Source organism: Grammomys surdaster, unplaced genomic scaffold (genome assembly GCF_004785775.1).
Source record: "Grammomys surdaster isolate TR1022 unplaced genomic scaffold, NIH_TR_1.0 135, whole genome shotgun sequence".
Taxonomy (NCBI): domain Eukaryota; kingdom Metazoa; phylum Chordata; class Mammalia; order Rodentia; family Muridae; genus Grammomys; species Grammomys surdaster.
The window spans coordinates 454,396-479,597 of record NW_021604593.1 but is presented as its reverse complement, the minus strand read 5'-3'; the positions used below and the strand labels follow the sequence as shown (position 1 = coordinate 479,597).

Sequence of the window (25,202 nt, the reverse complement as noted above, 5' to 3'; positions counted from 1 at the left end):
TTCTTCTTCTTCTTCTTCTTCTTCTTCTTCTTCTTCTTCTTCTTCTTTTTTTTCTGTAGGATTTTGACATTGCTGGTGAGTTTGACCCAATGATCCCTGATGCAGAGTGTTTGAGGATCATGTGTGAAATCCTAAGTGGATTGCAACTGGGGGACTTTATCATTAAGGTGAGGCCAGCCTTGTACATAGTGAGGGAGAAGTTTGAATTCGGCTTGTGAAATTGTCTTAGTGTTGCTTTAATGAGTCAAGAAATTTAGAGATGGCCATTGTTTTGAGGGAAAGGGCATTGATTGCCAGGACATAGGTTAATTATATTGAGTTCACAGGTAAATGACCGTCGGGTTGTAGATGGGATGTTTGCTGTCTGTGGTGTTCCTGAGAGCAAGTTCCGGACCATCTGCTCCTCAATGGACAAACTCGACAAGGTAACAAGGAGAACATGTTTTAAATAGATCTTGTTTGGGTTTCTGCCCTGCCCTCAAATCTCTGTCATTATGGGAAGAATAAGGAGACCATGACTAATAGTATCTATTCATGAAAAAGAAAAAAGTTAAGGAGACGCTTTTAAACAAGGTCTGAGTTATACCATACAGTGGGGATTGTGGCTGGACTTCCTGAGTTGCCTCTGGTTTTGCTGACTTTACCGTTAGTCAATTAAGATATCCATAACAAATGAAAAGGAGAGGTCCTGCTTCAGTTAGAGAAGGACTCTGAGCTAATGTTTGGGTCTTAATGCAGATGTCTTGGGAAGATGTGAGGCATGAGATGGTGGCAAAGAAAGGACTAGCTCCTGAGGTGGCCGATCGAATTGGGGACTACGTCCAATGTCATGGTAAGAACCAGGGTTTTTAAGGCCATGATAGAACAGGTTGAGGGTGATATGTGTTTGTTGAACTTCTTCCTCTGGATCAGCTCTAGAGTCTGGCCTTGATAAAGTTTCCCTTTTATGTATTCTAACTACTTTATGTCTTCTTAGCAAAGGCAGAAACAGAGGAAGGTCTAGCCATGAGACCAAGGCTGCAGTCCTTTTAAAGAATATGAGGAAGACTGGCTAGAGCATATACATTCAAGCTGACTATAGTGGCACACATTTTTAATCCCAGAACTCGGGAGGCAGGGGCAGGTAGATCTTTATGAGTTCTAGGCCGCCTGGTCTACATAGTGAGTTCCAGGATAGGCAGGGCTATGTAGAAAGACCGTGTCTAAAACCTAAACTCCAAACAAAACAAACAACCCAAAACAATAACAACAACAACAACAACAACTAGATAAATTCAGATGAAAATTATCAGGTAAATGCCAGAGAATATTACCCAACTTTTCTTCCCAGGGGGGATATCCCTGGTAGATGAATTGTTCAAGGATCCCAGACTATCCCAAAGCCAGCTGGCCTTGCAGGGTCTAGAGGACCTGAAGCTGCTCTTTGAATACCTGAGGTTATTTGGAATTGCTGATAAGGTAGGCAGAGATGGGACTGGGCCTTCTGTGGAGCTTTTGGGTTCTCAGAGTCTGGTCTAGGACTGACTAGCTTTTCCCTTACAGATCTCCCTTGATCTGAGTCTGGCCCGGGGCCTGGACTATTATACAGGAGTGATTTATGAAGCAGTACTGCTAGAGTCTCCAGCTCAGGCCGGAAAGGAGACTCTGAGTGTGGGTAGTGTGGCTGCTGGTGGACGCTATGACAGGCTGGTAGCCCAGTTCAATCCTAAGGGCCATAACGTGCCTTGTGTGGGGTTGAGCATTGGAGTAGAGAGAATCTTCTACCTTGTGGAACAGAAACTGAAGGTGGGTCCTAAGTAGAGGTGAAGTGGCCTTGAAAGTTAATAACCAGTTTCTGGATGTGTGTTTGCACTTTTTCCCCTTTTCTTAATGATCCTTTTGCCTTTTCCAATTGCTACTGCAAAGGAAATATCTTTCTTTTTAAAGATTTCTTCCTTATGTATATAAGCACTTTGCCTAAATGTATGTGTATGCCTGGTGCCAGTAGATGTCAGAAGTGAGGGAAATCAGAGCTATGGGTGGTTGTGAGCCACCATGTTGGTGCTGAGAACTGAACTTGGTCTGAAAGAACAAGTACTCTTCACTACCGAGCCATCTCTCTGGCCCTTCCCTCCCTCTGCCAACCCCCACTCACCTCCTTCTTAAAACAACCTTCTAAAATAGGATTTCTTTCTGAGTTCAGGTGGGCCTTGAACTTATGGTCTTTTTGCCTTGGCTGCCTGGGTGCTGGGATTACAGTTGTGAGAGCCACCTTTGGCTGTAGTTTTAGTTTCTTTTCTCTGTTTTATTAGATTTCTGGTGAGAAGGTTCGAACCACAGAGACCCAAGTGTTTGTAGCCACACCCCAGAAGAACTTTCTTGGAGAACGTTTGAAGATAATTGCAGAGCTTTGGGATGCAGGGATCAAGGTATGGTGGTGTTGATGTCTGAGTGATCTGGGTGTGTGTAGACACAGTGGTCATGGCTCATTTCTACCATCTGTGTATAGTGGTACTCAGGCCATTTGTAGCTCACCACTAGAGGGCTAGCCACTTAATCCCAACTGCCTTGGAAATGTATGGTTCTTAGGCACATATATGACACAATCACTTTAAGTCCTCTGACTGTCTATTTATTTTTTTCAGGCAGAGATGCTTTATAAAAACAACCCTAAACTGTTAACCCAGCTGCACTATTGTGAGAAAGCAGACATTCCTCTGATGGTCATTATTGGTGTGCAAGAACAGAATGAAGGTGTCATCAAGCTCCGTTCAGTGGCCAGCAGAGAAGAAGTGAGTTGGAACTGGTAGAAATACAGAGTTCTAAAAGACAGGGTCTTGCTGTATAACCCAGACTGACCTGGGACTGTGTCAGCCAGGCTGGTCTTGAAATCATGATCTTCCTGCTTTAATCTCTTAGGTGCTGTGGCAACAGACTTATAGTGTCATGCCTAGATCCCAGACTCTTTTAAGAGATGTGTTCTCTGAGGAAGTAAAATTAAAAATATGTCTTTTAAATTACATTTGTGTGTGTGTATTTGTGCACACATATCCCATGCATGCATGTGTATGTCAACTTGCAGGAGTCAGTAGTCAGTTCCCTCCTTCCATCATATGGGTCCCAGGTGTAAATAGTAAGAATGGATGCAGAGTGAAGTGAATTTGGAAAAACTGGCTAAGACACTAGTGTCATTTTCTAGTTTGTCACACACAGATTTTTCTTATATTTCAGGTGACCATTAATCGAGAAAGGCTTGTGGCTGAAATTCAGAAGCGACTGTCTCTGTCTTGATTAGTGCCTGATTTCCATCTGCTGCCCTTAGAAGAGACGTTTTCATCTAGGACAGAGTTCTGGTGGACTTTACAACAGTCAGCCAGCATGGATGTTGTACAAGTGCCTTCTGCCTCTATCTCTCCTGGATAAGAACTACAGAAGGTCCTGAGGTCTCGTGGACTAGCATTAGCAGCTGCTCTGCTAGAATGCACATGGCTGTCGTGCCAAAGAGGCATCCTCTAGCTGCACAGGCAGATCTGAAGTGCCTCTGAATTCTGTCAAAGGGATGTTAGGAGCAAGGCTCTGGAAGAGTTGCCTGAGGCTAAAACTCTGAACCATTGACACGAGAAGTTAAATATGTACTTTACTTTCAACTGTAGCTTGGGAACCAGATTCTGGAGAATTTGTCTACATCAGACTATGGATTATCCATGGAGTATTAAATGGATAGTAAGAATGGACAGAAAAAAGAGATGATGTCCCAAGGACCCAGCAGTGCATCTGTTGATTCTTCCAGTTAACAGTAGAAGGGTGGGACTATTTCATAATTTTGAACATTAATCTTAATGGATAAGTTAGTCATCTTCTCTTGAGGTTTTGAACACCATTCCATTTGTTATAGCAATTTTTCTGGATTATTCCATATCCTGCTCTGGAGATTGTTTTAGAAGTGGTTATATGATACATTACATTTAAAAAATGTACTAGTGGGCTGGTGAGATGGCTTACTGATTAAGGGTGCATATTGCTTTTGCAGAGGACCTGAGTTCAGTTCCTAGCAACCACATCAGGGTGATTACAACTGCCCGAAACTCCAGTAACAGGTATCTGAGGCCCTCTTCTGGCCTCCGCAAACACCTGTACTTAATGTGCACATACTCATGCACAGACACATACACATAGGAATAAAATAATTTTAAAAAGTAAGCATACTTTGAGTAATTTGTTATCAAAGGATTAATATATGTAGACCTTAGGAAATGTTAACGTTTGAGTGTATACTGGAGAATTGTGTGAATTACAAGTAACCTTCCCTGGGGCCCACGTGGTAGAAGAAAACAGATTTTCTTGTTTGTCCTCTGGCCTCTACCTACTTACCACGACTTGTGAAGTACACATTGCAGGCTTATATACAAGATAAAATGTAAAACACAGAACAGCCCACCAAAACACCCATATAAAGTGCGGCTAAGGACTTGTCTTTCTTGATAGAGTGTCTGCCTAGCACTTGGGAAGTGAAAGCAGGAGGATCAGAAGTTCAAAGTCAGCTTTGGCACTAGGCAAGGTGGCACAGGACTTTAATCCTAGCACAAGGGAATTAGAGACAGGCCAATTATCTGTGAGTTATAGGTTAGCCATGGCTACATACTGAAACCCTGTATAAAAAATCATTCAGCCTTGGGTTTACATGAGATGCTCTCTCAATAAAACAAAAGAAAAAACCCTTTGTCTGATGCTACATACCTTTAATCTCAGCAGCAAAGTGGCCGAGCAGAGGCAGGGAAATCTCTTGACTGTGGGGTCATTTGAATAAGTAAAGCAGGACACAAGAGGAGGATGTTTAGACAGGAGGTTGGATAGATGAAGATGAAAAAATGCAGGGGAATTTGGGGAAAGCATCATCGAAGGGGGAAGTCTTTATGGGAACACAGATGGGCAGAGGTCTTGAGACTAGTAATATACCAAGGAATCTCTACAAAGAGAGTTTCAGGCTGGCCAGGGCCAAACAATGAGACCTTGTCTACAAATACACCACACCTATAATTCTAGCTCTTGCAAAGTGGTGGCGAGTTCAGGAGTTTAAAGTCATCTGCTGCTGCATTGTAGCTTGGATTATAAGACACCCTGACTCAAGCACTACCCTCTCCCACAAACATATTTTAAGCACTTGCCAGAGTAGCGAATGCTTTATTCTAGGGTGTTGGCTGATGACATTTTCAAGATTAAATTGTACTGTATACATGGAATGAGTTTAGATGTTCTCCAGTCTTCAAAATTAGTTTAACCAAAAAAGCAGCACCTTTTTTTTTGGGGGGGGGGGCAGTGTAAAACTACTTTTGTTCTGTGCATAATTTAGAGCCACATTCATAGTACATGCTGGTGAATGGGACATTCAGAGCCACAAGTGTTTTGATTTTTAAAATACGGTTTGCTAAGCAATTGCCTAGCAGGGAATTGAGCTAGGTAGCTCAATTGGTAGAATGCTTAATAGCATGAACGAAGCCTCCAGCACCAAATGAACTGGGCGTGGTGGCACATGCCCGTAAACTCAGCTCTTGGGATGTAGAGGCAGGAGAATCAGAAGTTCAAGATTAGCCTCTGATTACATAGCTAATTAAGAGTCCTCTTTTGGCTACTAGAGAACCTGTCTTTAAAAAAAATTTAGAAATCCTGGAGGAAGATTCAGGTAAAGTTGGTTAGATCATGGGGCACTGTTTCCAAAACTCTGATTCTATGTATAACAGAAGACTTGAGCTATTCTTCTGGGCTTGTTTTTAAAAGCCAGTGAGAAAAAACGTTGGCCGGTGCCCTTACTTCCGTGTTGCTTCATACTCCCTTTGCGCCTGCGCTATCTCCTTGGAGCAGAGGGCGGGGCCAACAGGACTGCCTTAGAATCGCTCCAGTCTTAACGCAGCTAGAATGCGAGGCTCGAATCTTATTGGAGCGTGATTTTGCCTTCTGGCTCCAGGGCGCTTCTTACGGCATTTTACGGCTTCCCATTCACTTCGCTGTGAAGATGGCGTCTGGCAGCGGGGTAGGTGTTGGTATGAGAAGGTTTGAGGGGTCTGGGGTGGTTTTTCAGAGCTAAATAGAGACAGGCTGTGAGACTTGACTGACTTCCTGATACCTCTTCGCGATCTCAGGGTTCAGGTTCGAGAACTCCCCCGTAAGGCTTTGGCGCAGGGACAGTGGAATCTCAGAAGTCTCTCGAGTTGGGGTCCCGAGTACACCAGACCCCTGGGCGTTCCAGAGAGACTTCTCTTTCGAAAGGTCCTGGGGCCGCCTCGGTGGCCGTTAGGCGATTCCCTTAGTTTCTCCAGGGGAACAGGAGCAGCGATGGATCTTGAGCACTTTTTCCTCCTACAGACAAAAAACTTGGACTTTCGCCGAAAGTGGGACAAAGATGAATATGAGAAGCTCGCGGAGAAGAGACTCACAGAAGAGAGAGAAAAGAAGGATGGTGAGTGCTCGCTCCATGAAGGGGATGGTAGAGTTGATGCAGTGGCTTGAGAAGGAATGTCTAAGCAACAGGATAAATCACTTGCCAGTTCACGAGTGAGGGCAAGGAGGGAAAAAAACAAAAACAAACAAACCCTAAAGCTTCTTGTCTCCTTTTACGTGAGCTTCCCCCAGGTGTGTGTGGCCCATATTCAGGGTTTTCCCATGCTAAGCAATCCAGCCCAAATGAAAAAAAATCAAATCAAATAAAAACTCTCAAACAAGTGTGTTCAGCTGCTTGGGTTTTAGTTGGTTCCAGATGTAGTTGAGTGGACAACCAGTATTATCCATCATACTGCATGGAAACATTGAACGTATGCTACTGGGTGTGAGTACCCCTCTTTTGAAAGGGTTACCTCTAGGAAAAATTCAGAACGCCTCAGTTCAGCTAGACAACATAAAGGAAGCACTGTTTAAGTTTGCTGGCTTTAAAGTGAGAAAAGCTCTTGAGAATTGGCATTACCATCACAAGTCTGAGGCCAGCTTGGTCCACAGAGTGACCAGGCCTATGTCTACATAATTCCAGGCCAACCAGAGTCTTTTCTAGCCTCTTTTAACTGCTACGTGAAGTACCTGTTATGTCCATTCTTTGAGGAATTAAAAAAAAGAATGAGTAGTCATCTGAATTTTGGGTTTTTTCCCCCCTCAGGAAAACCAGTGCAGCCAGTCAAGCGGGAGCTTCTACGGCACAGGGATTACAAGGTGGACTTGGAGTCCAAGCTTGGGAAGACAATTGTTATCACCAAGACGACCCCACAGTCTGAAATGGGAGGGTGAGTTGCTTTTTGTCCGTCTCTTAATACCAAGGCTGGCCTAATAAACTGTATTGGTTTTAGGAAGTGTTGAGGAGAATCCTGGGCCCAGGGGTGGCAACCTTACTGACATAACTTGATTCTTTGTTTTTCTTTGTCCCTTGAGGTTTATAGTCCACTCAGTCCTATTTCTAGGAGGGGATGTTCTATGGGCTTCTTCCTATCAGTACTGTACTACTTTCACGACATCTTCAAAGGGGTTATATATTTTGTTAGAAGACATGAAAGCTCTGGGTGTGTTTTAGGTAGAGCTGTTAACTATAGTTTTTGTGCACCAGTATTGTGACCTACAGAAGAGTTCCACAGAGCTTGTCACCCTTTGCCACCATTCCTTAAAGTCTGTCAAGTTACAACTTATATCATGAGAATCAGACAGATAGTAGTCTTTATGAAGATTAATTAGTAAATCCACTGTTGTGATGCCTTTGCTGTATAAATCAGCAAATTAAATATTTAGTAGCATGACATAATAATAGCTCATAGTGTCTGTGGGCAAGGAATTGAGGAGTAGTTACCTTGGAGGTTCTGGATGGGGTCTCAAATAAAGCTGCAGTTGTGGAATTGACTAGGTTTGCACTCACTGGGGCTTAAATAAAGTTAGAAGATCCTCTTCCGGGCCCTCATGTGCCTGTGGTTTTGAGGCTTAAGTTTATTCTGTGGGCCTATTTGTAAGTTGTTCACAATAAAGTGTAAAGAGGGTAGTTTCCCCAAAGCAAGTCATATGAAGTTTGTTCGTTTTGTTAGTGGAGACATTAATTGGCTAATTAACATGTAACTTTACCTAAAGATTTGAGTTTCTTCACTGAAAACAGTAAGATCTTAAAAACCAGATTAACCTGTGTACTATGTCTTCCCATTTGTTAGCTACTACTGCAATGTCTGTGACTGTGTGGTGAAGGACTCCATTAACTTCCTGGATCACATTAACGGAAAGAAACGTAAGGCTTGGAGGTAGTTCGTGACTGCAGCTGGGATTGGGTTTTAAAGGTGTGGAGGGCAGGTGTGGTAGAGTGGTTCTCTTTTTGTTTGCGTGCCTATGAGTATTTCTGGCTGTGACTGACTGCCTGTGCATGAGCACAGAGGCCAGAGGAGGAGGCTGGCTGGCCTTGATGATAATCTGCCTAGTAAGTGCAGTTGAAAGTGACTGCTTGTCATCTGGGGCTGCCACTTCTGAGAGCAGGTGAGGCCAAGAGCTTTTTTAGCCATAGGTGTTTTTGTTGTGTACTTTATTATGAAAAGGTAAAAAAACAAGTAAACAAACCTAAAAAAGCCAGAACCAGACTTTTTGAAGGGCTGAGGATGTTATAATGACTGCTTGTCTTCACTGTTATCCTTACCTAGATCAGCGAAACCTGGGTATGTCTATGCGCGTGGAACGTTCTACTCTGGATCAGGTAAAGAAACGTTTTGAGGTTAACAAGAAGAAGATGGAAGAGAAGCAGAAAGATTATGACTTTGAGGAAAGAATGAAGGAGCTCAGAGAAGAGGTGAGGCTCTGCTAACCTTGCTCCCTAGCTTTGAGTCTCCCCTGTGAACTGAGGGTGGCCCTCTGCCTCTGCTCACTCTCCTGTCCCCAGTTTTGTTTCTGGGTTTCTACTATTGCATCTTTGTTCCAGACCCATGATAAACGGCTCAAAGCCTGTCCATTTCTCTTTGGGTTTTTAGATTAGATCTGTTGGGTACAATTGTTCTTTCATTTTGTTTTTTAGACAGGTTTGTGTTAGACTAGTTATAGGTTCGTATCAAAATGAAGAAGGTTCAGAACTTCCCATTGCCATCCTATTCCCATGCTTGCATACATAGTTTCTCCTATACTTTTTACTCTTTTTTTAAAACTATAAGAGGGATTAACTAAATACAACTATTTCCTAGTTGGCCTATGCGTCTGAGTTACAGGGACAGAATTATTTTCTTCATTAATTTGCATGAATTTTTGGCAAGTTAAATAACCTTAGTGAACCTCATTCCCTGAACTGAAGATCTTAGGATAATATTTGCACAGAACTGAGAACAGATCTTGGCATATGCTTCGTGTCCCAGGATGTTGTCTGTTTAGAACTAGAGATGAACTAGGGTGTATGATTAAGAACTCCAGAGACTTAGTAAATCTCTTCTTATCCCTTAAAATCTTTTCTTACAGTCTTCCCCCACTGCCATCCTGGAATCAGCCTCAGGTCCTCAGGCATGCTGGGCAAGTGCGAGATCACTGACCTCTCCGTCTTTACTGTGGATTTTAGTCATGCTTAAAGATGGAAAAGAATCCTGAAGCTTACATTTCTCTTTCAGCAGTATCAGCTCTGGAGCCAACTGATTCTGAGTGGTTTTTTTTCTTCCTTACCCTTTAGGAGGAAAAGGCTAAAGCATACAAGAAAGAGAAACAGAAGGAGAAGAAAAGGAGGGCCGAGGAGGACTTGACTTTTGAGGAGGATGATGAAATGGCAGCTGTGATGGGTTTCTCTGGCTTTGGTTCCACCAAGAAGAGTTACTGAAGCATTGTTCTCTTTGGCCTAACTTTGGCCTATACTGGACCTAACTTTGAGTGTGTGTTGAGGTGGGGTGGGGGTGTCATTTCTTTTTTGGGTACTGGAGAAGGTCCTTAAGAGTGTTAATGGGCAGGGCTAGAGGGTGGGTGTTTGTGGTTTCCCTCTACATTGGGAGAGGGCACAGGATGTCGAGGAGATGCTGTGGCATATTCCTTCAGCCTCAGTACATTACTGGAGTCACAGAACCTCTGCCCATCTGTGTTCCCAATAAAGAAAGACCTCCCTCTTTGAGACTGCTTTCCCCAAATTCCCCTGCATCTTTCCCTCTTCATCTATCCAACCTTTTGTCTGAGCATCCTCCTTTTTCCTGTGTCCTGCTATTGTTTTAATTTTTACTCTTGTTCAGCTTGCAACAGAAGGGTTTTCTGAGTCTCCAGTATGGAGGTGCTGGCGTATCCTTGGCCCAGCTCTTCCTCCCATCCCACCCAGCGGTTCTCTACCCACTTGTGCATGCATGTGATTTCTGCCTGGGTCAATGTGTGTGTGGGTATGTGTGCATGACACGACACAAAGAGGGGACCTGAGCTAGAATCTCAGAGCATTGATGCCCTGAGACCTAATGTTCTTGGTTTCCTCGGTGCATGTAACAGGATATTAAATGGGATGAGTGTTGGTGTGGTTTGTGTCTGCTGAGTTTTTAACCTTGTTTCACTTCACTGAGGATTTCTGGTTTTGTCATCCTCAGGAAGAGGTTCTTGGAAGAACCTGTGTGATGCAAAAAAGAAAGCAACAAAACAACCCTAAAACCAAACAAAGAAACTTACTCTGGGAGACCCCGGTTGTCAGACACTGTTCAACATGTACAATAAATGACAGTGACAAGGCCTGTTTCACATTTGTTGGGAACATGTCCATATCATTCCCTGCCCCACACGTTCCTACACCACAAATTTCTGTAGAACCTTTCTCTTTCATTTGTTCCCTCACCCTACCCCCCTTACATATAGGTTTTCTTAGTGTGAGTTTTCCCTTCTGCTAATAGAATCTGTGCCCTTGGGAGTCCAAACAAAACATCATAGTCCCCGTAGTTTTAGCACGCTCTGATCTTACTAGAAGAGCTCAGGGTTAAACTTCACTATCTGCAGTTGGGCAGGCACTGTTGATGATGAGCTAGGTAAGTTTTGGATTGGGGTTTTTGTTTTATATTTCTGAGGCAGGGTCTCATTTGACTGGCCTTGAACTCAATTTTATCTGCCTGCCTCAGCCTCTCCAGTGCTGAGATTAAAGGTAACTTTACACCTTTAATCTCAGCACTGGCCAGGGATTTTTTAAGGAGTTGTTTCATGCTCTATAGTATGCTGAGCAGCATCCCTGGCTTTCACCCAGTAGACGTCAGTAACATTTCCTTCCAGTTTGTGACAACTACAAAATATCTTTTTTCCCCTGGGAGTGGGTAAATGGCTCTCCCATTGAAAATGACTAAGAAGCTTTTATCCACCTTGGTGTAACTTGTGAACTATATAACAAAGGCTAGTTAAAAACAAATCCCTCCCAAACATACAGAACTAGATCACATACTGTGCCTTGTCTAAGGAATTCAAGGGCGAGATGGGGATGAAGGCAGAGGGGACAGTTATACATGTCTTGTAAACAGATGAAGCTCCCTTTGCTGGCTCTATACTCTTAATAAAGGGGTCCATTTGACAAGATTGCCACAGTGACTTTTCTTTGACCCATATAGTTCCTCACCTGTGTGTAGCATCTGGAACACTGGATCCCACCAAGCACCCTATCCCTTACTGTAAGTTTCCTTTTTGCTTAATGAATTCTCATGGGATTTGGCCACTGCATAAATACTCCCATCTGTATGTTGGCTCAACTCTTGGCTTGGGAATTTAAATAGTGTTGAGCAAGGTGATGTACAGCTGTAACCCTAGCACTTGGGAAGCAGAAGCAGGATTACTATAAGATCACAGCCAGTCTGGTCTGTATGCTAAGACCCTAAGGAAACCTCACAGTTACAGGCTGATTGCAATTCATGTATGCTTTCATTGGCAGGATTGCTTCCAAATCCTAGAGAGGTTACCCTTGTGGAGTGGTTCATTTTATATTTTCAAGTCAGATTGGACAAGGTTTCAGTGAGAGGAGATGTTAACAATATTCACACCCATTCAACTCTAGTGTTTTCTCAGGTATGGTGAGATCATCTCTGCCGTTTCCATTATAATTATGTGTTCCAGGTTCTGTAAACCCTGGGGAGTGGTAAATGGAATGACCTGGCTAGGTTCTATGGCAGTGTTGTGTTAAGATGGTGATTTAGAAGGCAAAGACCCGGTGGGTGGGGGATTTAGAACACAGAACAATCCCATATAACTCAGGAATCTCTGGAAGAGAAGTTTATAATCGATGGGAAAATTTCTACTTGCGGTGAATGCACCCGTTGTCTTATATTCCATTTATTCATTGAGTGTTTAGAAGACAAACTTCATTTTATTTGAGACAAAAATCTTATGATCCTCTGTCTCAATCTCCCATGTACTTTGGCATTGCAGGCATGTATGACTATGTCTGGTTAACTAAGCAGCTTCTGAACAGTGTCAAGATCCACTGGTAGAGAATTTCCCTCTGATAAATGTTATCTAAAATACCCAGAAGCCAGGTGTGATGCATGCATTTAAACCCATGACTTGGGAGACGGAGGCAACTGATCTCTGAATTTGAGGCCAGCCTGGCCTACATAGTGAGTTCCAGGTTAGCCAAGGCTACATAGTGAGTCCCTGTCTCAAACAAAGTGAAAATGGAATGAAAGGTGGCTCTGTAGCTTCTCAGAGAGTATCTCATGTGGTCCAGAGTGGCCCTGAACTCACTTATGTATCCAATCCAAAGATGGGCTTGAATCCTATTCCTTCTGCCTCCACTTCCCCTAAGTGCTGGGATAATAGACATTTGTCACCATGCTGGCTGTAAGGATCTGTCATTCAAAATTCTTGTGGGCCTGTAATATAGCTCAGTTAGTAAAGTGCTTTGCCTAGTGTGTACAAAGCTCTAGGTTCAATCCTTGGCAACTTCTTACAACTGACTGTGTTTGGGACTGCTATCCAGAAGGGTCAGAAACTCAAGGTCACCCTCAGCTGTATAGCAAGTTCCAGGCCTGGGTTATATGAGACCCTGTCTATGGACAAAAATGATTCTTGTGTGATAGCCTTCATGATGCCTGGGTTTGATTCCCAGCCTACACCTTCCAAACAGGTGTAGTGGTACCCTACTTGGGAGGTTGAGGCAGGAGGATGGCAATTTTAAGGGAGAACCTGGGTTAAAGAGTGAGACCTTGTCTTCAAAGCAAGTCATAAACAAATAGCACTCTTCTGTATACATCAATAGATATAAAGGAATGTTAAAAGCCAGTGCATTTAGGGCAGCCACTACAATGGAGATGAGTTACGCATACACCATAGGAAAGCTCTCCAAGACTTAATTTTTGTTTGAGACAGAATCTTATGTAGCCAGTCTCTGCCATTCACCCTCCAAATGCTGTGTCCAAGACAGTTACCTAAATGAAAAGAATACTCAATATTCATAGCAAAACATCTAAAGTCCTGCGTTGTATCTAAGCGAATTCACACTGAAATATGGTGGCAAACTAGAAAGACAGGAATTTGGGGAAATTAGTTGATTTCAGTACGTAAAGGGCATAAGAGTTGACTAGGTATTTGAAATTATATAGTGACAGGATACATAAGAATATACATTTGGGAGAGACTCTTTAAGCAGCGAATTTCCAAGGTATCTCTCGAGTAACAGTTTACCTTTACAAAGCTTCCACTTGGGTGGATGAGGTAACAGTGACGAGGGTGGGTTGCGGAGTTGGCGTGGTTTAGTGTGCGGAGGTTACACCCGGACTGGATGAGGGAAGGTATGAATGAATGGAGGAGTGGGTGAGGGAGGCAGTCTGCACAGGGGGAGGTGTTGGAGTCCGCGCAGGCGCTGTGGTTATCCGGGAAGGACTTAGTGGCCGGAAGGGAATCTGATTGGTCTGTCACTACAGAACTTTCAAAATATCCGAATGACGTACGTTTCTCTCACAGTCATGTAAATATATCCAGGAAGTAACCGGCGGGCCAGCTTTAGCTCAGCGGTTACTTCGTCAGTGCTTCAGTTCATTACTAGCTATTCGTAGCTAGTTCGAACGACACAACCAACCACTTGCCTAACCCGTGAGTGTTTGGTTCGAGACCCGCGGGCGCTCTCTGGCCCTTTTGCTGCTGTGGTACTTTGGCACTTTTGCATGTTAAAAACTCCCAGAACTTTTTGAATAAATAGCCCGCACATTTTATGTAGTTTCAGAAAAAAATCGGGAGAGGGGGTAGGGCTCACCAACAACAGAAAAGTTTAATTTTAAAAATTAGAGTACTTAGTAATATTTTTGTTCCAATAGTTAGGTATACTTGTATCTTTTATGCCATTCTCCTTGAAATCGGGAGGATTTTTTTCATTTAGTTAAAAAATGAAAAAGGTTTTATTTTTTTATTTACGCGACTGTGTGAATGTATATCACATATGCGCTGTCTTGGGTGCTGGGAGCTGACCTCAGGTTTTCTTAACAGCTGAATCATCTATCTTTTGAGTTTAGTTGATTTTGTACGATACTCCTCAGAATTAACCATTCCGGGTGAGTTCATGTAAGACCTTTTCAATGTGCAGACATAAGGTTTATATCCAAAACCTTTTCTGATGTTAACACTTTGAAAGTATTCCATTCATTTCTTCTTTGTGAGCTGTATCTACCACGCTCTCCAAGAACCTGCTTACTGCTTTCTTGTTATTACTTTTAATTCTTTCCTCAATAACAGTGGTTACATTTAAATTAAAATTTCCCTTAGGACATCTAACAAATTTAATTAATCTAACAAATTTTGCTCTGAACTGATTTATTTTCTCCAATTTCTTGTGATTTCAGACAGCTCTGTTCTTTTAGTTTTTTTTTTTTAATGTCAATTTCTGGGTTATATTTTAGTCTTTTTTTCCCCTTTCATATCATTAAGTGATATTTAAGGTTATTTAATTTAGGTTGGAGTATAGTTCTCAAGTTTTCCTATTGTATAGTTAGTATTTTTTTAAAAAGAAGATAATTGATTTTAATTTTCTTCATGTAATGCGATGCCTGCTATTTTCTGTGCATTTTGAATGTTTTGTTTTCCGGTTTTAGCAATTGCTAATAAGGTTAATCAGATTTCTCCGTTCAAGAGTGCCCTCTCGTGTCCGTAGAGTAGAATGCACCTGTTTGGTTGAATAGAGGTTTGATTCTGGGTTAGTGTCTCTTTTGGGACTGCAAGACTTCTGTGTATGCTCCCTGCCTATGTTTCCTCACAAAATCAATACAACCCTTCACATCACCTCTTATCCCTGGAAGGGATCGCTTCTCAGACAACCACTTCTCGTTTCAAGCTCTTTCAGGCCATTCTTTTAGCGTTCTCAGTTTCTTTCATCCTCAGGTGATGGATTCACTTGTCCCTCATCATTGATAGGTTTTACGGTGTGCCATCTTGATTTCTGTTCTGTAGCGTGGCTCTGTAACTGTTTGTTTAGGAGGATATAACTGCAATGTTTGTAAAACTAGGTGCAAATTGTTTCTGCCTTTAACTTATGCTGTTGCCATAGGTGGATATGTTCTTGTGAATGCAGGTGCCCACAGTTGTCAGAGTTACAGGCAGTAGCTATCTAAGCTGTGTGCAGACAGAATCCAGGTTCTCTGCAAGAGCAGTACATGCTCTTAACCACTGAGTCATTCCTCCAGCCCCAACATGTGTGGTTTTACTTGCTCTCTTGAGCTTTGTTTTTAGAATGCTGAAATGTGAAAGATTCATACTCAGAAGGCTGATTTAATTCTCTGGACACTTGGGAGCCAGCACCTTTCTTTAAGTTTCCTTTGTTTTGTAAATGTACTGCAGGCTGGTCTTGAGCTTTCGATTCTCTTGCCTCTGGAATGCTGGGATGACCGACACTTACCACCATATCTGCTTCATTTCTGTTAAAATTTTGAATATGGGGCTAGAGACATGGTCTGTGGTTAAGGGCATTTGCTATTCTTGCAGAGGAACTGAGTTTGGCCCCAGCACCCACATGGTAGCTCACAACAATCTGTAACTCCAGTTCCAGGGACTCTGATCCCATATTCTGGCTTCTGCAGGCAGCAGATCAGACACTTGAATGATACAGAAACATGCATACATGCAGGCAAAATACTTATATTTCTGTCTTAATCAGGGTTTCCATTGCTGTGGAGAGACCCCATGACCACAACAGCTCTTACAAATGAAAACATTTAACTGGAGCTGGTTTACAGTTCAGAGGCTTAGTCTATTATCATTGTTATGGGGTTTGTGACTCTGGACAAAAAACTCCATAGACTCAATCCAATTATAAGTAAAAGATTTATTGATTAGCTGTTAGCAAGATGAACAATCTCTGAGCCAAATTTGAGATTGCCATGGAAGAGGAGTGTGGGAAATGACTTTTAAAGGGGAAAACCACAAGAAGACCTTCAATATGTATGCAAGCAAGTACAGACTGCCAGATTAACTAGTTAAGATAATTTAAAACAATCTTAGGGTATCTGTTTAAACAAGTTACAGAAGTGGAAAAAAAAGCACTAAGTCATATAACAGGTAGATAGTCACAACTGTATGTTTTTGGGGGAAGGTCACTGAGTTAGGGTTACTGGTAACCTATTTTCCAGGGATTGGAGTCTGGTTGGTGGGTACCAAGATGGATGCCTAGGATAAAATGGAGCTCGTTTAGCTATAATAATCGTGGTGTGACGCATGTGGCAGGCAGGCAGATATAGTATAGAGGTAGCTGAGAGTTCTTTTTTTGTTGTTGGTTATTGAGACAGGTTTTTTTTTTTTTTTTTTCTGTGTAACTCTGGCTGTCCTGGAACACACTTGTAGACCAGACTGGTCTCAAATGCAAAAATCTGCCTGTTTCTTCCTCTTAAGTGTTGGGATTACAGGCATGTGCCACCACACCCAGCTGTAGCTGAGAATTCTACATCTGGGTTGGTGGGCAGCAGGAAGAGAGATATAAACACTGGGCCTGGCTTGAGCATCTGGAACCTCGGAGCAACTCTGAGTAACACACTTCGTCTAACAAAGCTACACCTCCTAATAGTGCGATTCCTTATGGGGCTATGTGCGTTGGTATTTTGCTTACATGTATGTCTGCGTGAGGGTGTAGATCTTGGAGTTACAGACAGTTGTGAGCTGCCATGTGGGCACTGGGAATTGAATCTGGGTCCTCTGGTAAAGCAGTCAGTGCTCTTAACCATTGAGCCATCTCTCCATCACTTGTTTCCATATTCTTACTAACATATTTCTCTCTAAAGTGTGTGTGTGTGTGTGTATACACATTCATGTGGTGCATATATATGTTATTAGGCACATTCATGCAGAGGTCAGATGAGGATGACAGATCCTGTATCACCCTTAGTCCAGTGAGGCAGAGTATCTCACTGAATTGAGAACTCACAATTTTGATTAAGTTGGCTAGTCAGTGAGCTACCAGGATTCCGTCTGTCTTCACTCCTCTCCCCAGTGCTTGGGTTATAAGCATGCACAGCCATGTCTAACTTTTTATGTGAGTTCAGGGGTTCAAAACCAGGTCCTCATGAATGCACATCAAGCTCCCAGGTCCACTGAGCCTAATTACCAGTTCATTAACACATTTTCAATGTAACTTTTATCTTTTTACAGGGTTGGGGGGTGTATGTATTCATGTGTGTGTGCGTGTGTGCGCACGTGTGTGCACGCGCACAGGTGAATGTACCTGTGTGTGTGTCTTCCTCAATTGTACCACCTTCTTTTTTTGAGACAAGCTCTCTTAACTGAACTTAGTGTAAAACGCTCCCAGACCTTACCACAACTGACACCATGCTGGAAGCATAATTCTGACCTTAAAACCCAGCATATAGGCTCCAACACATGTCAACAGCAGGAAACCCATCAAAGACTGAGCCCACAGTTCTTGGATCCAGAAGAGCCCATTGATTTTTGGTTCCTGTTGTTTTGCTTCTTGTTAACTGTTCTGTCTAACGGAGATGTGTCACCTAGTGGTTTTTGTGCATGGAAGACAACAGTTAAGCTCAAGGGCTGCATGATTGGGCAAGTTCCCTGTGTAACCACTGGTCAGCTATGAAGACGGACTTTCTTGCTTTAAAAGTTTCTTTGTGTATTCTCTGGTGGACTTATCTTGTAGCATTCTGGAAGTACCAGAGGGATTCCCAGAGACTGAGACATTGAGGTGCCTTAATCCATCTCAGACCTCCTCTGGGTGACAATGCAGAGAATAGACAGTTCCTGGAGGCTGAGAACCCTGAAATGTTTCAGGGTCCCACAGATTTCTGTCTATACTCCTGCTGCCCCAGAGTCTCAGAGGTGAGTCTGTTTATGGTACCTTCTAGATAGGACACTTTAGAAAGGCTGGATGAAGCCTAAATTCTGGTGTCTAGGATCCTGGAGATATGTCACTGGATCCTCTGGTTTAAGTCTGTTTGGTGGCCACCCCTGGTTGTCTTTATTGTTGTCTATGTGCCTCTCTCTTTGTGTTTTTGTCAATTCTACTGGGTGGAATAAAGGGAGCCAAGATGAGAGAGGAAGTGAACAGTTCCAAGATACCATTGAAGTATATGTTAAACCCCTTCAAGGAAGGTTTTGTTGATGAGGACAGGTATGTTGTGTCTCCCTTACCCAGGAAACTCTGGCCCTTCTGTGAAATAGATTGGTCCTCTTTTGGAGTCAGATGGCCCAGTGACAGGTCTTGGGACCCCCAGATAGTTCAGACCATCTGGAATGTGGTGACAGGAGATCTGAACAATTTCGATACATAGAGCAATGGGTTTATCTGGTGCAAGATTCACCCCTCTTGGCTTAAGACCTTTGCCATCTTGTTGGGAACTCAAATCCTCTTGGCTCTGCCTATTCTCTCAGTCCTGCCAGAAGAAGTTGAATTTCCATATGTCACATACTGCAGGGCTTTTGGGGCCCACTTAGGTTTAATAATAAAGAGCAAGAGACATCTGTATAGTGTAAGACTATTGGCCTGTTTGCTAGGCCAGTCTCGTGGATTTTCTCTGCTCTAACCTCCCTGCTCTGCTCCTGTTCCTTTCTATCCCTCTTTGCCTCTTTCTTCCTGCCCCAGCTTCAGCCACAAGCACTTTATTACTCAAATGCCACAATTCTTTCTCTAACAAAAAGGTATTAGCATAGTGGGAGAGATTCCTCCTTCCATGGCAGCTTTTTTTCTTTTGGTGCAAGTGAGGAAGCAACAAACATTTAGTAGTCCTGCTAGTCTGGTGTTGCTGGTACAGCAATTAAAAATTGAGAATAGAGGGATATGCCTTCATAGCCAGTTGATACAATATGAATGGGGTTGGTTTGTTCCAACAGCTCCACTTTTTAGTTCAAGAAATGGCTTTCTAACAACAGTGAGATATATACAACGAAAACAATTGTGAGAACTGTCAGGATAAGAATTCTATCTACAATGTCCAGTCCATTTGCATTTGGCAACTTTGGAGAAAGGGCTCTATCTTGTTGAGTCCAAAGTTTTGTAGAGGGTTTGTGTTAAATGAGCACAATGAGAAGTCCCTTTTAAATTAAACTTAGATGGCAATCAAAGGAGATTTAAGATCTCCAGCTTGTGACTATGGTATTATCAGAACCCCACTGATTAATGTTAAAGCTCTGAACCTTTGAAGTCTATCACTAGTTTAGTCTTCAAACCTATCAGAGACCTGAGAAGAATACATTTCACCTGAGTAAACAGGAAGTGCAGAGTAAGCAGCTTCAAAATCTAATAAAAATGACAGAGACTTACTGGCTACCTGGACAGTCACTAAAGGTTCCTCTGTGTCAGTGGGGGCATTCCATATTCAGCCACCAAGCCTGAAAGACCTGACAGACTTTTTTTTTTTTTTTGGTGAAGCAGGAACTTGTTGGGACTGTCGAACCTTGTCTAGTCAAAGTTAGGCAGTCAACTTCCCCGTGTCCTGCTTGTCCACAGTTTGGACAGTGTGCTGTCAGCAGTTGAGGTAAAGGGTAGTTTATAGCTCAGTGTCCAGCGTTGTCACATTTGAAGCAAGCTCCAGGTGGAGGTTCTTTTGTGTCCATCATCTTCTTTGAAGAAGATTAGAGTTGCTGCCAGGAGCTTATGTGTCTATCACAAAAAACTTAAAAACATGTTAAATGCCATGTTCTGTAGATCTCTGAAGTGTTTGAAGATCACCTTCATATATTTAGTTATCTATCTCTATCTCTCTATCTCTATCTTTATCTCTATATATATCTTCACCATTGTTCAGCTTGGTTGTATTTAGCAGTTTTAGGATTAAATATTTTTGAATTCAAAGTTCTGTAAAATGTTCATTTTTTGTGTAAAAGAGTTCATTATTTGTGTAAAACCTGGCATCAGAAGAGGCATGGTACAGTTTTGCCCAGTGGTTAGCATTACCACAAACTAGGTAGATTCATTGTTGTAGGACCCCATCATCTTGAAGACCACAAAGGTTACTGTTAGAATTGGTAGAAACATAAATATTTTAAATGCCGTATTCAGGAGATCTCAGAAAGGGTTAAGAACCACAATCTATTGAGTACATCTGAGGTACACAAACCTTGTTTCTAGTTACCTGTTTCAGACTCAAACCTGAAAACACATACAGGGAGTAGATAAAGCTTACTTCTAGAGTTAGTTAGTATTCTGTGTAACTACTACTATCACAAGAGAAAGAATATATATATATATATATATATATATATATATATATATAGTTTTATAGCTTTTGAGATAATATTTATACTTTAAGAAAAGTTTTAAAGAGTCAAATGAAAACTAAAAGATTAGCCGGGCGGTGGTGGCACACACCTTTAATCCCAGCACTTGGGAGGCAGAGGCAGGAGGATTTCTGAGTTCGAGGCTAGTCTGGTCTACAGAGTGAGTTCCAGGACAGCCAGGGCTACACAGAGAAACCCTGTCTCAAAAAAACAAAAACAAAAACAAAAACAAAACAAAAACAAAAACAAAAAACAACAACAACAAAAAAACTAAAAGATTATGAGATCAATGGCAATTAGAATATTCCCTAATTTTTTGTTTTCCTCTACCCCATATCTGGTGGTTCTTTGATATGAGACAGAGATTTTGGATTTACCTTTAACAGGCATGAGTAGGTTTAGAGAAGGAGAAACCCATGCTCTAACCCCAAAGCCTACTTTAATTTCATTTGAATTGGGACCACATAAAGGCAATTTGACTTTGTGTAACTCTAACCATGCAATTGAAAGATCTGTATGACAAGAACTTCAAATCCCTGAAGAAAGAAATCAAAGAAGATCACAGAAGATGGAAAGATCTCCCATGCTCAGGGATCTGTAGGATTAACATAGTAAATGGCCACTTTACCGAAAGCAATCTACAGATTTAATATAATCTCAACAAAATTCCAGCACAGTTCTTTACGTGGGAAGAGCAATTCTCAACTTGGTATGGAAAAACAAGCAAACAAACAAACAAAAAAACAGGATAGTGAAAACATTTCTTAACAATAAAAGAACTTCTGGAGGAAATCACCATCTGTAACCTCAAGCTGTGCTACAGAGCAATAGTGATAAAAACTGCATGGTATTGGTATAGAGACAGATAGGTTGATCAATAGAATAGAATTGAAGATCCAGAATTAAACCCACACACCTATGGACAGTTGATCTTTGACAAAGAAGCCAAAATCATACAGTGGAAAAAGGAAAGCAGCTTCAACAAATGGTGCTAGTCTAAAAGGTGGTCTGCATGTAGAAAAATGCAAATTGATCCATAATAATCACCTGGTACAAAGCTCAAGACCAAGTGGATCAAGGATCTCAACATAAAACCAGATACACTGAATCTCATAGAAGTGGGAAGTACCCTTGAATGTATTGGCACAGGGGAAAATTTTCTGAACAGTACACCAATGGGTCAGGCTCTAAGATCAACAATTGACAGATGAACCTCATAAAATTGAAAAGCTTCTGTAAGGCAAAGGACATGGTTAATAGGACAAAAGGGCAACCTAAAGATTGGGAAAAGATCTTTACTAACCCTACATCCGATCAAAGGCTAATATCCAAACTATGTAAAGAACTCAACAAGTTAAACTCCAGAAAAACCCAAAGGAACAAAAAACACCACACACACACACACACAAACTGAAAAACAAAACAAAAACCCAAATAACCCAATTAAAAAATGGAGTACAGAGCTAAACAGAGAGTTCTCAACAGAGGAATCGCCAATGGCCAGGGAGAACCTAAAGAGATGTTCAACATCCTTAGTTAAAAGATGAAATTTTTTTTTGGATTCAGACTCCATCTTAGAGAACATGACTTAAGGTTGAACTCAAGTTAACTAATAGGCTGGTACTTAGCTCCAGTTTCCAGGCTACCCCTCAACAAGACATGCTTCTAACACCAGTCTCCAGGTTATTCTCCAACAGATCTGCACCTCCAAGTTACAAGCCTGCCCCTGCCTAATGACTACCCATCAGGAGGAAAGCAGAAGTTAAGTTTATGGTTTGGCTTCCAGCACCAGCCAATTATGTTAAAGGCCACAGTAGCCCCCAACTAGATGCTTACCAGACTAGAAACACCCATTACTTACCATTTCCTATAAAACTTTGTCCTGATGAGTGTTTGGGGCTTTTCTCCATTGAAACCGTCCTGTGGGTCAGCAGTGAGTTAAGCCCAAGTTCGAGATTGTGAATAAGGACCCTGGTGCAATCGTGTTGGATCGGCTCCTGATTGGTCTTTTGGGATTCATGCATGCTTCCCGGTACTACATAGTCATCAGGGAAATGCAAATTAACGACCCTGAGAGTCAATGGGGATGCCTAACAGTGGGGAGATGGAAGCTGAAGAGACCATCTCCAGTAGATAGACAGGGCCCCTAGTGGAGAGATGGGGCTATCCACCCATCTTCAAAAATTTTGACCCAGAATTGTTCCTGTATAAAAGGAAATGGAGGGACAAAAATAGAGCAGAGACTGAAGGAAAGGCCATCCAGTGACTGGCCCAACTTGGGATCCATCCCATGGGTGGGCACCAAAACCTGACACTCTTGCAGACAGGAGCCTAGCATGGCTGTTCTCTGAGAGGCTCTACCAGCAGCTGACTGAGACAGATGCAGATACTTTCAGCCAACCATTGAACCGAGGTTTCAGACCCCTATGGAAGAGTTAGGGGAAGGATTGAAGGAGCTGAAGGGAATGGCACCTTCATAGGAAGAACAACAGTATCAACTAACCTGGACCCCTGGGAGCTCCAAGAGGCTAAACCACCAACCAAAAGGCATACATAGACTGTCTGTGCCTCTTGGCACATATGTAGCAGAAGACTGCATTGTCTGGCCTCAGTGGGAGAGGATATGCCTAATCCTGTAGAGACTTGATGCCCAAGAGAAGGAGGACGCAGGTGTGTGTGTGTGTGTGTGTGGGGACTTGAGTGGGTTGGTGGAGCGTCCTCTCAGAGGCATAGTGGAGGGAGGATGGGATGAAGAACTACGGTAGGGGGGATTGGGAAGGGGGACAATGTTTGGGATGTATATAAATAAAATAATTTAATAAAAAAGTCCAGATTTGTTTCTTGAAGAGAGAATATTTATTTTCCATATATGGAAAGCATTCAAAAATAGAAGTCAACAGGAAAATGTTGGTAGACTCCCTTTTGCTTCATGAAGAGTCCTCAGTTATCAGTTCACCATAAATATGGTATTCATAATTAGGATTATCATCTGGTATTGAGGTTTGGTCTGTTGCTATGTATTATAATGCTAAATTCTATACCTGAAGGTCTAGGCCTTCTCATGTTTACAAGCTTTTGTTGTGCAATTCTTGTTCTTTGATTTAAAACTATTGGTTAAAGAAAATTGGCTGCATCCAATTACTGGAGGGATTAGAAGTGGGTTTGCATTGACCTGGTTGGGGGAGGAGAGACAAAGAGGAGAGGGAGAAAGAAGAAGAAGAAGAAGAAGAAGAAGAAGAAGAAGAAGAAGAAGAAGAGAAGAGGAGGAGGAGGAGGAGGAGGAGGAGGAGGAGGAAGAGGAGGAGGAGGAAATAAATAAATAAATAAATAAATAAAAAGCCATCATGAGGGGAGGTGAATGAGAGTACATGGCCAGGAGAGATAGCAAGTATCTGAGGTACACCACTGAGGAGGTAGCCAGGCCAACAGTTAGACGAATAGATTAGGGGTTACCCTCCAGTAATTGTCAAAGTCAAATAAAATAACCAGAGTTTGAGTCTCACTTATTTGTAAGTTAGTTGGGAATAAGCTTAAATTGATTATACTACAATCTGGTTCAATATTGGTCAGGGTTGCATACACAGAGGTGAGCTTACTGGCAGTCACAAAAGCTGCCTTTATAGGAATTCTGTAGAGGGTTTCTATAAGAATCTGTAAATACAGTATGTTATTTCTCTAATGTGCAAATGTAGGCTTGGATTCTTCAAAACCTACTTTTAATAAGGGTACTTAAGTGCTTTCACCTCCCTCCTAGCCCACCACCCACCAGAGGTAGTGGAGAGGAAAGGTTAATGGGGCAAAGGAGGATGTGGGCCTGGCTAGAAATAGTTCTTTGGAGAGAATCCAATCTGTGTGTCAGGATGGTAGCAGTTTCCTTTTTCACCAACATTAAGAAAATTTACAGTTAACAAAGCATTATTTAGTCTGTCCCTGGGGGTTCTTACTCTCCCTTTTTGCTTAATAAGCATCTCTTTTAAGGTATGATTGGATTTTTCTATAACTGCTTTTCCTGTGGGATTGTGTGGTATACCAGTAACAAGCTTTATATTGTAATATGCAAAGAATTGATTCATCTTATTGGATACATATGCAGGAGCATTGTCAGTTTTAATTTGTTCAGGTATCTCCATAATTGCCATAATTTCCAATAAATGTATAATTTCACAATCTGTTTTTTTGGAACTTAAAGCAGTTGCCCATTGAAACCCTGAGCGTGTCAATGGTATGATGTATATATCTTTGTTTTCCAAATTCTGAAAAATGGAAAACATCTACCTGCCAGGTGTCATTTCTTTTGGTACCCTAGGGTTACTTCTAGCAGGTAGCAGAATTTGGTTGTATAGAGAACATGTAGGACATTTTAAAAAAATATTTCTTTGGCTGTTGCCAAGTGATGGAAATTATTTTCTTTAAACTTTTCACATTAATATGATATTTCTTATGAAATTTTGAGGCTTCTAACAGATTTCCTATAAGTAATTGGTAAATTTCCTCACTTCCTTGAGCTAATGGACCTGGCAAACCTGTATGAGACAGAATATGAGTGATATGTAATAGTTTCTCCTTCTTCTTCTTCTTCTTCTTCTTCTTCTTCTTCTTCTTCTTCTTCT

At 42.0% G+C, this 25,202-nt stretch overlaps 2 protein-coding genes across 2 annotated transcripts in view; both read left to right on the top strand.

Moving 5' to 3' along the window:
* The window catches only part of Hars2 (histidyl-tRNA synthetase 2, mitochondrial), a 9,053-nt gene extending 4,358 nt beyond the window's left edge, over window positions 1-4,695 (top strand). Inside the window, exons 6-13 of the mRNA XM_028762826.1 lie at window positions 60-167; window positions 327-425; window positions 739-832; window positions 1,331-1,458; window positions 1,543-1,785; window positions 2,292-2,408; window positions 2,625-2,771; window positions 3,211-4,695. Coding sequence (XP_028618659.1) covers window positions 60-167; window positions 327-425; window positions 739-832; window positions 1,331-1,458; window positions 1,543-1,785; window positions 2,292-2,408; window positions 2,625-2,771; window positions 3,211-3,270 — 996 coding nt within the window. The 3' untranslated portion in view covers window positions 3,271-4,695. The remainder of the gene's footprint in view (window positions 1-59; window positions 168-326; window positions 426-738; window positions 833-1,330; window positions 1,459-1,542; window positions 1,786-2,291; window positions 2,409-2,624; window positions 2,772-3,210) is intronic.
* A 1,199-nt stretch (window positions 4,696-5,894) lies between these two features.
* Window positions 5,895-11,470, top strand: Zmat2 (zinc finger matrin-type 2). Its single transcript, XM_028762827.1, has 6 exons — window positions 5,895-6,007; window positions 6,340-6,433; window positions 7,121-7,244; window positions 8,148-8,221; window positions 8,625-8,770; window positions 9,629-11,470. Exons 1-6 carry the CDS (start codon window positions 5,990-5,992, stop codon window positions 9,770-9,772), a joined length of 600 nt encoding a protein of 199 aa, XP_028618660.1. The 5' UTR covers window positions 5,895-5,989; the 3' UTR covers window positions 9,773-11,470.
* Window positions 11,471-25,202: the final 13,732 nt, after the last annotated feature.

What these genes read in the sequence shown, in the direction of transcription:
- Zmat2 (XM_028762827.1), top strand. An exon ending in TCACATTAACGGAAAGAAAC is followed by an intron (nt 8,222 to 8,624) that starts GTAAGGCTTGGA and finishes ATCCTTACCTAG; the next exon opens with ATCAGCGAAACCTGGGTATG. An exon ending in TGAAGGAGCTCAGAGAAGAG is followed by an intron (nt 8,771 to 9,628) that starts GTGAGGCTCTGC and finishes CTTACCCTTTAG; the next exon opens with GAGGAAAAGGCTAAAGCATA.